The sequence below is a fragment of the Molothrus aeneus genome, chromosome 14 (assembly GCF_037042795.1).
Source record: "Molothrus aeneus isolate 106 chromosome 14, BPBGC_Maene_1.0, whole genome shotgun sequence".
Taxonomy (NCBI): domain Eukaryota; kingdom Metazoa; phylum Chordata; class Aves; order Passeriformes; family Icteridae; genus Molothrus; species Molothrus aeneus.
Genome location: NC_089659.1, coordinates 6,893,182 through 6,910,032, shown reverse-complemented (window position 1 = coordinate 6,910,032; position 16,851 = coordinate 6,893,182). Strand labels below are relative to the sequence as shown.

Below are 16,851 nucleotides of genomic sequence, written 5' to 3'. Positions count from 1 at the left end.
ACAATGACTGGGGAGTCCTGTCAGTGCATGTTCTTACAAACACAAACCCACTCCAGTCTAAAAGTCAGCATTATCAGCAAACTACTAAAAAAAAAAAGAACTCTGTCTTTAACAGGAATATACAGTTACTGGGATGTAGTTAAACTGCTATGAATACCTACTGAAGTTTAAATACGTGTTTTTATTGCTACATAAGAGCCCATTAGGACTGGAGTATTCATTATTTAAACAGAATAACTGATACTGTTAGCTTTAACTGAAAATGCCTTTTCTCAAAGAGCCAGGACATCTATACAGCAACTTCCTTAATTCAATGATATATGGTTGAGTGTTGCTGCTAGTGCCCTAAGATTTAAGAACTTATCATAAAATGCCCTTGAAATTGCTCCCTGGTAGCTTGCTCATCCTTCACAAAGCCCTGTGCAAAGAGCAGAAACATGCATGTATGTATGGTGTAAGAGGGCACAGGCACAGAGGGAGAAAGAGCTCTTAATCAACAGGATAGCAAAGCCTTGATACATAGGTGCAAAAGATTCCCATGTGCCCAGAAATTTTTTGGCACATTCCTAGTTATTTCCCCCGTCAGACCTTCTCGAGGATTGCAATTAAAAATCATGATCTTTTTTGCATTTACAAACCTCCCCAAGGCTAGAAGCACTATGTATTGAGCATGATTGTGATTATTTGGCAGCTATTCATAGACAACACATTAATTTATGGAAACTGGATGAAACTTGAGGAGTGCAATCACTAGGGACACAAGAGAAATCAAAAGCTTTCCTCAATGATACTGACCTTTTTACTACTATGATTAGGGGCAACATGAATTCTATTATCTCCTTCATCACCCCTCTTACTGTCTTTTTAGTCATTGTATACAACAGTGTCATTAAACTTACATTTTCAAAGGGATATAAAAATAACTTACTTTACAGGAATGTTTCTCAATTTTGTTTTTTCGGCAGCCTGTAAACACAAGAGGGGTGGGGGAAACAAATCATTAAGCAAGAGCCACACCAAAGCAAGCAAACATCAGCTCATGGAGCTCTTCACTAGCAACATCCCAGGCTGTGGGACCATTCAGAGAGATAGCGCTGGGTCTGAAATGCTCCTGCCCCAGTTTGTGATATCAGTGGGGCTTGTTTATTTTTAATGGCCACCAGTCTTTAGCAACTGCTCATTTAGGGCTGTAACTTCATTTCCCACTCTGAGGTCTGGCCCCTTTGTCACAAGCTATCTGTCCCTATCAGGAGCAAGAACAACAACAGGAAGAAATAGAGGGAAGAACGGATTCCATTTCCAAAACTGTTTTTATTCACCAGCAACAGAAAAGGGCAAGAGATGACCAAATGTTCAGATCAATTTCCTCTTGTGAAACCTTTGAGAAAACACACTCCAAATCATCTAAATGAGTAAATCTTTGGGCCCCTCGGCCTGCACCACCTCAGACATGGAGCCTGGTTCCAGTTTATTGCTGAACCCATTGATCTGTGTACAGTCCATTTATCATTCATGAAAAGAGCCAGTGATCTTCACAGTATATTAGAAGAAACAACTCAGATCATCTGTCAACGGCCCTCTTATTTCTGTTTCCCTCTCCACGGGGATTTCATCTCCTTCGATTCTTCTTGAATTAAAATGTTGCTAAGCAACACAGCTGGGGGCAGCGATGGCAGCGCCGCGCCAGTCTGTCACACCGCTTAAGCTGCTCGAGATGTTAGGGGAGACTCTTCCCTTTAATGCTTCTCTGCCATAATTATGTAATCTGAACCGACCTTGCATCCCTCTCTTGTTTTGTTGGGAATAGGTAAATAATATTTTAAAGGAAGAGGGATGGAAATATAACTGGCAGAGAAAGCTGGTGTTGTATCATTTCGGAGAATTCCTCCTGGTGTTTGCAGAACAAGGCTGTAATAGATTTAAATGTGGAAAGTGGTCAGATGGTTGGTGAGATTACAAGCACAGAGAGTAGTGAAAGGCAGAATTAAGACAACTGATCCATAAACCCATTATAGAAAGGAAAGTTTTAGTGCCTAATTACCTCCAGAGGTATTTTTACAAAGCCTGCCGACATTTAGGAGAAGGGTTATGGTGAGGAACTTTAACCTCTGCTATACTAAGGAATGGAAATAAAATGGTTCATATGTAGGAAGTGTGAATATTAGTGGTTCAGAAAAATGCTCATATAAGCCCTTGACAAATTAAATCCTTTATGAAAAATTACAGACTTTTGAAACCTCTGGGACCTCACAACTGGGTACCAAATTTTGCCAGAATGAATTTCCCCTTGAGCTCTACGATGGGGCTAGTTTTTCAAAATACCTGCTCTTTTGGCACTTTTGCCTCCCATCATAGCAAAGGTAATATCTGCATTTAAATCCATGAAAATCCCTAATAATGAGTTTAAAATTTGGGAGAAAGAATGAGAGCTTGTGAGAGCTTGGATGGTGTAACAGCAATCCTCTGGGCTGGCTCCCAGCTTGCAAAGAAAAATATGTTTGTTTCATTTGGATTATATTTTCCATCTAAAGAATAAATCAACGAATGCATGATAGGAATCAATTACATTAATTGTACAGTAGGGGTGCTAAATAAAACACTTAAACCTCAGGAAATGTTCAACTTCAGATTGCACAAGTAATTGAGAGAAACCCAAGCCTAATTATGCCTTCTCAAACAAGCTTATGATGAAATGGGGTCCCTGCCTCAACAGTGAGATAATGTGATTGTGTCTCTTTCCAATAGTTCTCTGCAAATGTAGAGTCAGAAGCATGCTATTAAGAAACTTCCTAAGTAATAAACTACATGTAACAACACACAAATGCTTAATTTAAAAAGAACTCAAACATCATCAAAAATGGCATTTTAGTTTCCCAAACTTCCTACTAAAATCCAAGTTTCAGTCCCATCCTGCAGGAAACTAAAATTATTTTTAAAGCTCAAAAACATTCTTCCACAATGTCAGAATATTTTTTTACTGTAAAGTGGTATTTTCCTTGACTCTTCTATATACCAAATAGCTGGACCTTAACAATTCTGAGTTCAAGCATGTGAAACTTGCATCTAAATCAAGGTTTTTCCCTGAATTATTCAAAAAATCACTACACAAAAACAGGTATCAAAATACAGATAAAGAAGAGGAAACAGCAGAGAGTGTCTAGGATCACAAGTAAATAATGATAATGCAGTTGATTTAATACAAAGTACAGCAGAATATATTCTGGAGAGCACATGCATGATGGTGTGAGCTAAACTGTTTACATGAAAGATTAAAGAAGATGAAGATATTTCAGAGAGTGAGAACTGGCAATGTCAAAGTCACAGAATATTAAAAAGCAGAGTCTAAACTACATGTTTGATTTTTGGCCACTTAGCTATGTCTATCACAACCATTTACCCTGAAAGAAAGGTAGCAGTTTCAGGAAGAAAGAACTACAGATACATTTTGTTTTCTTGGGCTGCGAACATTCTAGCATACATATTTCCCTAGATTTTTACATGGAGAATTTCCATCTTTTTTTCTCCTTTGTTACCAGAAAATCATACCTTCCTAACTCTTAAGAAGAGACACATGCTGGAGGAACAGTGCCCTTCACACATATGCTTGCTAATACAAGACTGAAAAACCATTACAAGCACTTGGGTTAATCTACATGCCAGCCCAGTTTAATGCTGGATCATCAGACAAGTGGTCATTTCCTGTTACAAAGGATTCACTTTGAGTGGGATCAGGGTGATGTTAAACACAGCACACAATACATCAGGGATTCCATCAGAGAAAGAAATGCAGGATCTGTCCTTCTGTTTTTATTTGTTTTGTAGGTGCTGCTCATTCATTTTTCAAAGTGTATTTGTTGCGATATCATGAGCATGCCCAGTGGCAGAAGATAAAGGAAGGCAAAATCAAAGTGACATTGAGTAACTCTACACATTAGGCTTTGATGCAGAAACGTATTGTTTGAAAATATTTGGTGTGCAGCAGGTCTGTCAATTAGAGCTAATTATTTTTCTCTGATCAGGAAGAATGCAATCTTGTTTTAGGCAGGTTTCTTTGAAATGTACGTCTTTTATATAACTTCATTATAGGAAAATACTTCTTCCAAATTACTTCTTTTCTCGGCTGCTTAGCTATTGACTCAAATTGTCTGTGTTGAGTAGTTCTCTCTGCTTTGATAATTAACTTTTGATCATTACTGAATTTAGCAGCTCTAGTCAGATGTGTTCATAGCTATCCTCCTCAACTATTTCAGTGTTCATCGCCTTTAATCTTTGAACAAAATGATCTCATTGAGCCTCCATCAGCCTTGCTACTCAGTTAATAATTCCTGTTTCTCATCTTCACCACTGAGTTTGATTTGTTTTAGACTTGATGCAAGCTTTTGATTATTAATTTAAGATATTTCAAAGACAAACATGTTTTAATAGTAATTTTTTTAATCTTATATTCCTAGGCCTTTACAAGTAAGAAATTGGTTTTAACTTCACAATGACTCCTGAACTTCATGTATTAAAAGTAGTATCTAGAAACAGAACAGGTGGGAGGTCCCTAAACCCCCATACATGTGCCCTTAGTGACAGATGCTGCTGCCAAAGATTGAAATGAAATTGGACTGGTACAATGAAATATTCAATGGGTGTTAGGAGAATTACATCATAGGATCTTTGCTAATTTTGAGCTTGAAAACATGCATTAAAATAATTTAGGATGATTAGAAAATGGAAGTTGGAGTGAACCAGACAATCATTCCACTTTAATTTGTAATTTTCTTCTGATTTTTTTTTAACAATTATGGCCTCTGAATAATTGTGCTTCTGCTCCCTAAGACCTTATTTCAACAGCTGACTCCATTGTTGAATAAGAAGGAAGAAGACGAGGAATGTGTGAAAAGCTGTGAGACACAGAGGCTCATCCATCAGAGAGATTTTGCCCAGGGATGTTTTACCTGATTCTTGTAGCTGTGAATGACTCCTACCTCTACACCTGATTTTGGTACTACGTGTTTTACCATTAGCTGAAGAGGCACCTGCACTGTGCTGTACTTGTTCTGTAATGTGATTTACCCATAAAAATACTTTGTTAGAAGGTATTCAATTATTGCACAAAAGATTAAACAGGGGAATAAGCACAAACTACTTCTAGATTATGAACAAGGACTGAAAATGTAGAAACAATGCTTTTATTCATCACTATCTATTACCTGACTGGCTTTTGGATTGAATGAACCAGAAAAAGTATTTCAGTCAGTACAACTTTCCTACATCACAAAGGAGACATGAATGAACTGACAAGGGGATGGCTCAAAAATAACCAATTAAAATAATTGGCATCTGCAAAATGCAAATTATATTTTTGGTGAAGTGTTACAGGCAAAAGGTCTGCTATCCAAAGAAAAAAAGTATTTTTCATTGCATAACTGAAAATCCAGAATTTTCATTGAAAACTATTTGATTTTGAGAAAGTGGGATTAGACAAAAGATTTTTTCCAAGAATGCCCCTTCACCCTCTTGATTCAGAAGCACTGGTGAGCCAGCTAAGAAGGCAATTGCTGAGCCTCAGAGTATCTCTTAGGATGAGACAGAGGACACTTCATGCCATTGAATGGGCTGCCAGAAGAAGGCAGGCCTTCATGCTCAAACTTTCCCCCTTTTTCCATGAGCTGCTGCAACTCTAACTCAGGTTTATTTCATAGTTTCTGACCAGCTCTGCCTGCTTGGGTGAACAGCCAAGTGACTATGCAAATAAGTGCTCTGATTCTCTGATGATGCAGTTGATGCTAAATACAGTTGGACCTCCTCTGGAGGAGGAGAATATGGTGTGCAGCAAACAAACCATCCAGAATTGTGCTTGGAATCAGAAAGCCAAAACCCAAGGCCTGAAGGATCAGTATGTGTATGTATAAATATGTGTGTTGTGTTCCTCATTTTTTTTATTCTTTACTTCATTGCTTACATTCTCCTCTACCTGTCCCCTAATGTCAACAGAGGAGATTGTATTTCTTTCTTGCTAATTGCCTTTGACATGAAGTTGGCAACCTTGCATTTGAGATTCTGTGTGTGATGTTCCCAGTCAGTCTCACCTCGAGGACAAAAAGGCCAATGTTACTGTATCAAAACAGGACCAAAACCAATGGAAAAGATACTGTCCTCCTCATGTCACAGTTTAAAAAATGAGTATTTTCCCCTCAGGATTCAAATGTGTGGAATGGATTAGCCAAAACCCATTTATTGTAATATCAAGCCAGCAAGCATGTGGTATCAGCAAATCAGAATGGTTCACTGAGCCCTCGCTGTGCATGAGGCACAGAGAGCTCCCATCATTGCTTTGAGCAATGCAGTAACCTTCATGGCTTCACAGGGAGATGCTCAGCAGTACTTGAAATACTGAAAATTTCATTTCAATTGTTGCAGTGGAAGTTGGGTAAAACAAAAAAAAAAGAGTTTAAGTGACCAAATCTAAACCAGTCTGTCTGTGGTTTAGGAATCACCTTCACCCTTGATAAACATGAACTGTTTTCAATTGAGCAACAACACGGAAATATTTGGGCTTCTATCAGCAGTTTTTTCCAAAACCCTGTTTTCCATCAGTGTAATGGTGTAAATCAAACTAAGAAAGTGTGCAATAACAAATGTGGCCACTTCCACTTCTTCAAGAACTATTCTATAATTTTTTTTTAAACAGAAAAGAGCTACACACACTGCGAGTACACACTGCACTCTGAGGAGTGCTTGGCTGCTTGCGTAGACATATCTGAGCTGGTTTAAATTAGCCACTGTGGATACTGTGAGCATTGTTGCTCTCACCACACAGGTTTCAGTTTACTCAGTGTCTTCGGTGAACTTTACAATAGAAATTGCTACAGCTATCTGTCAGTGAGCAGCCCTGCTGCAAAGATAACTCACAGAACATGTTTGCTTATTTTAGGACTTCAATACTGATGTACCTTGACAAAAGAGCTTGAACCATGTCTTCCTTTCCCATAAAAGTGCTCTTGATGAGAAGCTGCCATTTGTACTAATTTTGAGTCCTCAATCCAACAAAGGAGAAACATGACATTACAAATTCTACTGATTCTGCTTTTGCAGTCCTAAGAATCATTGTAACCTACCCCAGGTGACTCTGCCTTGTCAGGGGAGTTGGACTTGATGATCTCCTGAGATCCCTTCCAACCCTGGAATTCTGTGACTGTCAAGTTAATTCAACAAAGCTAACCAGTGTCTCACAAAACATAGCAGATATAAGGGTTCTTAGAGTACCAACTATGGCAGAGAATGGAACTCTTTCTAGAGCTAGACCTGATTTTCCCTAAGAATTGTTTTATTTGGAAAACAACTATACATCCCTGGTGACAGAAATTTGGAAAACTGTACTGAATGGTCCATTTTTAAGAAAAAAGATCCACATTGAAATTGTGGTTTGAAACATCATTTCCTGGAAATTAATTTGTTACAAACTAATCACAAATGACCAAGGTTTAGTGGATGATAATCCTATTGTGAAAATAGAAAAGATCTATTGGTAACCAAAACTCAGTATTTGCCATTGTCATACTTACTGATGATTATTCTAAAATGTGTGTTTGGTTCAACCCTCCAGAAGGCTAACAAATAATAAAAAAATCCATTCCATTCCTTGCTGGGTTTACTCCATAGCTGTACTTCATCAAGTTAATCACATGACTAAAAAATTGAAGAGGCAGAAGAAACATAGAAAAGGTCGAGAATTCTTTTTAAGAGAAACAAAAAGTTTTCCCAAACTTCCTTCAAGGAATAAGCAGCAAAAGGCTTGTTTCAAAGAATATGCTGTGACCTTACTGTCCAGCTGCAGACAGCCACCACAATCTGAGTATTGTTCAGTTTCCCAGTTCTAGCAGGAGAACCATCTTTTGAATCCCTGGAACTTATCTGAAGAATTCTGATATTTTGTAGTCTTATTATTTAGGTCTTTCTCTCTCTCTGTACAAGGTGTAGTTTCACAGTTCAGTGCCTGATTGTTACTTTTGCAATGTTCACCTGCTCTGCCACAATGGACAGGCAGACACCTCCAGATACAGCCCCTTGTGCCCCTGCTCATTTGCAGTTTATGCCCTTAGGTTTCCCTTTGTGATAAAGACCTTTTTCTCATTTCTTTGGGAATCCAACCTGTCCTTAGTCTTCTCCTTTTTTAAGTAAATGAATAGTTCCCTAGAATTGAGAAGCAAAAGGGCAGAGTACCCACAGTGGCAGTGAACTGATGGTGCTGCTGTCCCTGCTGCCCATTTATTTCCTGTGCAGGAAATAAAGACTTTGAAGATTTTAATTTATATTGAACATTACATCTATACTGAATATTAAATGTATTACAAGCAGACAACAGAGGTAAACACATGTGAAATAACTCTTTGCTGACTTTGGTCTGGTTCAGTACATTGCTCAGATGACTGATTATTAAATTGCACAGTTCCAAGAATTAGACTTAATAGTATTGCCATGAAATTGGGAATTTTGAAAAGCAAGCACACTCTCCACAAGAACACCCTGCTCAAATCAATTGCACTGTCACACTGTGGTCCTGACCTGTCCCTGTGTGCAGGGAAGATTCATCCTGCCAGCACAGAATAGAGCACCTACAACCCCAGCAAACCTTGCAGTGGCAGATGAATTCATCCTAAGAAAAATTAAGGTGTTTAGCTTTCATTACTGTTCTCTTTCTGGAATACCTCCAGGAGAGATCAACTTTCACTTCTCTCCTTATTCTGGCTGACAGAGGCTAATTACTGGATTTATCATGCCCTTTCCAGCACCTACTTTATGGTTTTTCTGGTCACCTATGAGTCCCTCCTTCAGCCTTTTGCTCCCTGTCTCAAACCCAGCATTAGCACTATCCTCTATCACAGTAAAAAACTCCCAGGAATTCAGATTTTGAAGTTCATAGACAGTTGCTTAGGCTTTTACAGAAGAGCAGTGCTGCGGATGGCCAGTGTAAGAAAACCATACACTTTCTTCACCAAAATGCTTCATGAGACATTCATGATAAAAGTCCCACTCTCCTTCTGAGGAGAAAAGGGAGATAAATGTGTCCTGTGTGGTCAGATTAGTGAGTGTTGAGCACTGAGATGGCCTGCAGGTATCACAGACTTCAGATTTATTTTACAGGACAGTATGGCCAAGGCTGGCTTTTCTCTTAGCAACAACAATGCTGGGGTTGATCAATTCTCTAACCTGCTGCTGCCTCTGCTTTGTTGCCAAAACACTACAGGGCTTTTGCATAAGTAGCATACATAGCAAGAGGTCCTGGTGAAATATATTTTCCTCATGCTTATAATAAAGACTCCTTTAAAAAAATTGTGTGCAGCCATGCACACACACACAGAGTACATTGCCCATCCTGTGGACTGAAGGCCTCATCTCCCTCTTCTGTCCCATCCAAAAAGGCTGGCAGATCTCCAGCATCAGGCTCTCATGGCTGTACTGAGGAATGACCTCTTTTAAAGTAGTGACAGAGGCATCAGGGGTTCTAAAGCTTCTCTCTCACAGGAATTGTGTCTGACAGTGGGGCTGACAGAGCTTGGTAGCCTCAGGCTGGTGGCAGAAGTGAACCCAAGAGCAGCCCCTGTTAGAGTGCTGGGGGATTATGGAGTGCCTGCTCACTTGTGGGGAAGAGAGGAGAAGGCTTCTTGAAGATGCACATGTGAAACTTTTCAGCTAAGGCATGTCATTCCCACTTTGTTAGGGCTGTCTGTCTGCCAGCATTTCTCTTCCTCTATTTTTTCTTTACTGTGGTGGAGGGTTTTTGACACAGAGCTGCCAGTCTCAAGCCATGGAAACACTTGGAAAAGGTGACGTGGGAAGGATGGGGTTCCTCCAGCTCCTGTGCTGGTCTGGGCAGGTGCTACCCCAGAGCCCAGGCAAGAGCACAGCTGCAAGCTCCAGGGGCAGAGTCCTTCTTGTTGATCTCTACTCCTGTGCAACCATTCTTCCTGGTTGTATTAATCCCCTTCCTCACTGATGGATGACCTCCACAATAACAACATGTGTGAAAAAAAATTACATGTGATTCTGTGACTCTGAACAAGTTAAAAACTTTTGATAACACTTTGTGTTTTAGTGGTGTGCTATGCTTTTTGCAGACAGCTCAGCCCAGATCTCAGGGTGGCTACTGAAAGCTTCTGCTGATAATAAACAAATGATATGAACCTACATCATTACCATGTGAATTATAACCTTAGATACCTCAGTCATCAAATCTCTTAGCACCAAAGATTTGCCTAATTCAAAGCTGGAGTATTAACTCACACAGCTGATATACTGTTGTTTCAACCAGTCTTGTGCACAATAAAATAATTTTAATAACAATTAAAATGGACTGAGGTAGCAAGAAGGGACATATATCCATGAAAGGATTTTTCATGGTTAGAGACTGACAAGGTTAGAGAATGACTGTATTATTCTAATAGCTTCTGTTTTCATTAATGGCTTAATGAAAACATTTCCCTACAATTATAAAGCATGACTGCAAATCTTAGACACTGGAATGTGTGCTCTTTACCAAACATACACTGCTGTGGCTACAGCTGATGCTGCACCACTCTGGGATTTCAATGGAACCCAATGACAGATAAACTGTTTACATTAAAAGACTCTATCAAAGTTATTTTGCACCTAGTTTCTTCCTAATCCATCTGATTTTTCTATAGCTTTGACAAGATGACCTCTCTCACTGTGTGTGCAGTATTGATGTCATTACTGAAGAGCTGTTCTTCAGCTTTTCTGCTGATAACAAAGTAAATGGAAATGTAGAGAAACCTTGGGGAGGTAAACAGCTTGTTCAGGATCCAGCTAAAAAATGGGAAAAAATACAACAGGTAAGGATATCTATTGTTACAAGGAAAGTGATCACTGTTGCACTTTAAAAAATGTTTACATGATACAATGAAGGCATATTATGCCTTAGAACTTCATAAATTCTAAAAATTGAACTTGAATAAAGGCATTGAAAGCTCAGCATGTATTATAAGAATACAATGCTCAGCTTATGGCTGATTACCTTTTAAGGCTCAGCTAAAAAGTCAAACATTTTGAATTTAATTACCTAATACTAGCCTAGCAAAAAAGAATTATGTTTATGTAAAATACAAACAATAGAGCAGGGCCACAGACTGCATGCATGTCTTGTGTTTCTAGGGCTTTCAGAAAAATGGCAATCACTAAGGGGAGAAGAAAAAAAAATCAAGTAGAAAAGAAAAATATCTTATTGATTTGTTCTGCCAAAACCACTATATACATGAAATACTGAAAATGGAGCAGGTCTGTAACTAGTATCAAAGTTTCTTTGGTTCAAAAACACACAGAACACTTGCAATGTGCTTTAAATTAAGTACACATTTAAAAGGTTAACAGGACTATTCCTTAGGCAGAAGAACAAAGAGGAGCTGGTTAAAGAAAATTGGGTACACCACAGCTACTTAAAATACTGTATCCAGGCACAACTCATTTGGATGCCTTTGAGCTCAAAGCTTATTTGAATTATACAGAGGTGTTTTAGAGAACAAAAAATACTAACCTGTGTTTTATCTAAGCTCTTTCAGCTGAACTGAGCTACTAATTAAAAATCTTCACTACTCTTCCTAATTTCTGATGTACTTTTTTAACAGAGTAATAAAGCCATTGAAAAAGGTGGGTCCTTTCTCAGAGAGGAGTGTTAACATTAGCATCTCTGAAATGCCTTGTCATCTCCTGGTTTACTAATAGCATGTCTGTCATCTGCTTTGATTGTACCTCCTGCAGCCAGTCTGAACATCCTGTGCCATGCTGAATGCAATACTGATGCATGTGCCAATTGACAACACCAATAGGGTTCACAATCCAAACAATCCTTACATGTTACAGTACCTCTCAAATAATACATTTAAAGAGATGTGTACCTGATATTATAAATATGTGACATAAAAATCTATTGGGTTGGTCAGTGTACATATTAAAAAACCATTCAAGTAGGTCAAATTGTGGATAACTTAAAACTTTAAAGACAGCAATTTTAATAAAACTGTCAATACAATTTTCTTTGTAAAAACATTTGACACTGATTATGCTGCTTATATTGAAAGAGAAACACAAGGTCTATATCTTTAGATCTTTTATTGAACTGTGAGCGCAGCATCAATAACTGCTTCTCAGCTGTAAATGAAAATTGATTCCAGATCTAACCCATCGTTTTCTGTGCGTCTTTAATCCCAAATCACCCACAATGAGACGTGAGAATCAGCATTTTGTCTATGGGACAAAGCATGGGTCACATGGCCAGCTCCACAGTGTCTGCACTGGAGGCACTGTGCTTGTGTTTACAGTGTAGGTGCAGGTTGTGTTTATAGGTGTAGGTGCAGGTTGTGTTTACAGGTGTAGGTGCAGGTTGTGTTTACAGGTGTGGATAAATGCAGCCCCTCACTGCTGCACCAGAAGGTGCTGACAGGAGTTTGGGGTGCAGTGATTGCAACTTGCCCCACGCTCTACTGCAATGACCTACATGGTCCAAAAAATGACAATGCACTCGCCTTGCACCAGGAGGCATCCTAGCAGGATTCCTCATCACCTCATTTATCATGCCCACAAAAACCCGTCCAACAACCATACCTCTCTCCATTAAAATAACTGCCCTAGTTGTAACAGCCCTAGGCATTGCTTTAGCCCTAGAAATCTCAATAATAGCCCAAACACTCATCCTCACAAAACAAACTCCTTTCTCAAACTTCTCCATATGTCTAGGGTACTTTACGTTTGAAATCTGAAGGCACCCACAATGAACATCTCACTGGGCTTCCTGCAGGCTGCAGCCCAAGGAAATTCACTCAACCATTTCTGCATCAAGCCCTCAGCTGCCAGAAGGCTAAAAGGAAAAGAACCTACAAAGTTTCCATGCAATTTGCAGCACTTTGACACTAGGAGGCTGAATTTGCAGTCAGCTCTCAGTTGCTGAAGTCTCTTAAGCCCCCTGGGGTGAAATTAAAGTGTACAGTCTCCTTCATCATTTTCTTGGTGATATGTTGCTAGGCCATCATCATGTGCGCCTTAACCAAAATAAACATAACACTTACATTAAGGAGGGTTCTCCAAATCATGTTTATAACTTTTAGGAGCAATTTCCAGTTATTCAAAATTCTGTTTGAAAAGGGAATGCTAAAACTGGGCAGCACAGTCAATAACAGCCTTGCTGATGCTATCTGTAGAATAAATACCTTCCATTGACTTCAACCTGCTAGTTCCTATCCTATCCAGAAATGAAGCTCAACTTCTCAGTTACATGACTGACTGGAGCTATTGTGTGGTTGTGCTCCTCCTCAGCAGTGGGGAGAAAAGGAAGCAGATCTGTAACACCTGAAACAGTAAAGGCCCACAGCCCCCTGAGTAAATGCAATACAGTTCATAAATAAGGGTGCTCGTTCACAGGAGTGAGGGAGCAAACAGAAGAGCTTTGTTTCTTGCAGCCATGCTTCTAACAATCTTCCACCTTGACAAATGAACTACTGCTAGTCTCAGAACATGGGCTGATAGATCAAACTCTCCCCACATTCTACAGCCTTTCACTAAAAGTTGCTTTCCAAGTACAGTTATGGATCAGTGTCACTACTGTCCTGTAAAAACTGAAGGGTCCATAGCAATTCTCAGAGGAGAAATTCTAGGGCTCCCTGCTGACCACTGTTCCAAAGAATTTTGATTTCCTTAAAATTAGAGTAGAAATAAAGGATACAAACTTGATTTTTATGTACTGTGTTGGGGTTTTTCGAATAAAAGTGAGTAAATGCCAGCTCATGCTTCACACTGGCTGCAGGCTTATAGCAGAAAAAATCATAAAGACTGTAAAGACAGTGATTCCATTTCCTTATAGAAATGCTGCATAAACTTCTAGAATGGTTTTAAGCCAAGAGTTTTAATCTTTTCTCTCTCTGCCAGAATGAGCACATGTGTACACCTGAATAACAATGGTCACTTGACTGCAAAACATTTATGTTGAAAAAGCCCTTGAAGTTACTTTTTTGTTGTTTATGTGTCTGACCAGTGGGCCAGATCAACCTTTCTTCCAATTTCCAATCCACTCTCCTTAAAGAGATGTGGCAGAGGCTGCTGAAGTGTAATGAATGAGAGATGCAGCAGAGTCCTGCTGCTCAGCATTGCAAGGCCTTAGCCTGACAAAAATATAAAGGCAGACACAGTCATTAATTTAGGAAACCTAAATTCCTGAATGAGAAATGTATAACTCCTGAGTGAGCTGTATAATTTTGTCTATACTCTATTTGTAAAACAAATAGAAGAGATGCAACCATACATATGTGGGCTACACAGGAGAGCTGAAGGTTCCCTTGAAGTGCAGGGCATTTAAGAAATGTTCTCACTGTGCAGTTGTGTCCAGTTGCTTTATTTGGAATCCCTAAGGATACAGGTCAGTTAATAGGTGACACCAAATTGGGCAGTCACTGGTGGGCTTGGTAGTGCTCAGTTAAGAGTTGGACTTGATGATCTTAGAAGATACTTTCTAAATTAAATGATTGTATGAGAAAAAAAATCAAAAAATTTTCTAAGTAATACAAAATGTTGAGAAACTCTATGAAAGGTCCCTGTGGTGCTCTCTTGTTTGTCTGCAGCCCGTGCTGTGAATGTTCTGGGAAGACACGAGGAGCTTTGGAGCAGTCTGAGGCTTCCTGCAGCTCCACATCCCCACCACAGAAGGGCCCAGGCTGCAGCCCTGGCCTGGCAGCAGGGACACTGCTCACCCTCAGGATGCTGCTTGGTGAGAGGCACGTCCCACACTGACAGCAGGGAGGGCTCCAGAGCTGTCAGGACCTCTCTGTGCACTGAGCTCTTTCCTGCTTGGGATTAACATCAGAGATGACATCTGCTCAAGTCAGTCATTGGATTTTTCATTTGATGTCAGCAAACACTGGTCCAGGCCATTACTTCTCCATTCACCAGTGATAAGGGATTTCAGCCTAGCAGTATGAACTGTATAAACTCTGTAAATTCTACTTAAGTCACAAGAAAACTGTTACTGTGGGAAAACAACAGTAACTGCTACCTGACAATATATTTCCATTTCTGTATTTTAGGCATCTCAGGATCACAATGTCATTTTACAGGACCATTCGGGCAAATTTGCAAATCTTATGGTGTCATTAGTCACCATGTTTGCACAACACTGCATTGCACAAGGATTTTGACCCTTTGGCTTCAGAAGACATTGCAAGTCTTGCCAGTGCTAAAAAATACTGACTTGTATGACTAAGGGGTCAACTTTCACCAGAAGGTAAATCTTTCCTGGCATGACCCTAAGGATGGATGAGGTAGGCTGAAGGAGAACATTTAGGTGGTTTAAAAATAAATAAGAAAGAACGATTGGCCTATAATTAACATTTCCCAGACTGAACAGATGATCTTAGGCTGAATTATAGCATTACCTTTCTCTCTATTGCAGACATTTAAACATTTGAGCCTATTGCATAAAGTAAAATGAAGGATGAATTTAACACAAAGTTTCATTTTTTTTTCTGATAAGAATGTTGAGAATATGAATTTCACCAGCTTTCTTTCCCAGCATTATACATAAATATTTATAAAGTGGGAAGGATAGAGAATGACATGAGCCAGTTTTCTGAAAATGATTCTTCATTAATATCCCAAGTACATGGAGAAACTTTCAGTATTGATTTAGAGCTACATGCTGAGGGCTTTCCCTTTCACAAATAGGAGTCACTGGATTACTGTGGATTCCCAACCCTTTACTCTCTGACTGGAACAAAAACTTACAGACCAAATTTTCTTGTGTGGGCTTGTATGAATGGATTGCAAAGTGCAAACAAACTCTGGAGTTGTGTTGGTGCTCTTATATAGTCCTCTTACACACACTTCCAAAAAGCTCATCAATTCAGAAAATGGGTGAAAAGCAAGGGGAGGCTGTTCCACAGTTAGCTTGGGACAATGGAGGACAGAGATTCAGAACACATTGCCTGTTCCTGGGTGATGCTCTGTGTGGACTCTCATTCAAAGGTTAGTAAGTCATATTTTGGCTTAGTTTAATCCACATCACAAAGTGAACCAGCAAAACTGAAACACATTCCTCTTTGAGATTGTTTCCTCTAATGAGAAGGAAGCAAACAAGGTTTAAGCTAATGGATTCTGCAGCACACCAAAATGCTTTTCATGCAAATATAGTATGTCAACACACAAACAGATCCAACCAATGAAATAACTTTGTTAGTTTAAATGGTCTATGCACTTATATTAGATGTATTTACCTGTTCATTATCATCTTCATCACTGCTGAGTTTTAGATCATCCTCAAGCATTCTGAAAAAAAGGAGAAACGATAAAGAATTACATTTAATGAATTAACTTTATGTGCAATGGGCCAAATCTACACCTCAGCAAAGTCATAGGGAAAACTCTCTTTCAGTTCAACAACAGCAAAATCAGACCTGAGGTAAGTAAAGTCCACATATGTACGTATTAGTGCTTCTTTGTGATTCTAGAGTAGAACAAATGACTTTCAGACTCATCCATCATAAAGTTTGGCAGTCAGCTGCTCTTTCATGTCCTCTTGTATTTCCACATTGTCTCACAGGGATTAGTCCATATACACCTACAAGTGTTTCTAAATCAGAAGAGAAATTCAGCTCTGAGACTGCTAAAACTGGAGAAAATTGTCCATGTTTCATTCTCAGTTTGGGGCACCACCAATTTCCTTTCTAGTACCTTATCAAACTGAGAATGCAAAGTGAACAATAGCAAGAAGAGGAGGTGCTTGTTTGAGGTTTGATGGAACCTCACACTTGTTAGTGTCCAAAGGCAGACCAAACATTTTCCAAGCTGGGAACCTGCCAGTTCATA

General features: G+C 39.3%; 1 protein-coding gene across 1 annotated transcript in view; it reads right to left on the bottom strand.

Moving 5' to 3' along the window:
* Positions 1-16,851, bottom strand: part of AFF2 (ALF transcription elongation factor 2) — a 304,091-nt gene that overhangs the window by 79,483 nt on the left and 207,757 nt on the right. Inside the window, exons 8-9 of the mRNA XM_066559790.1 lie at positions 16,260-16,311; positions 929-966 (exon numbers count right to left, since the gene is read on the bottom strand). Of these exons, the coding sequence (XP_066415887.1) occupies positions 929-966; positions 16,260-16,311 (90 nt within the window). The remainder of the gene's footprint in view (positions 1-928; positions 967-16,259; positions 16,312-16,851) is intronic.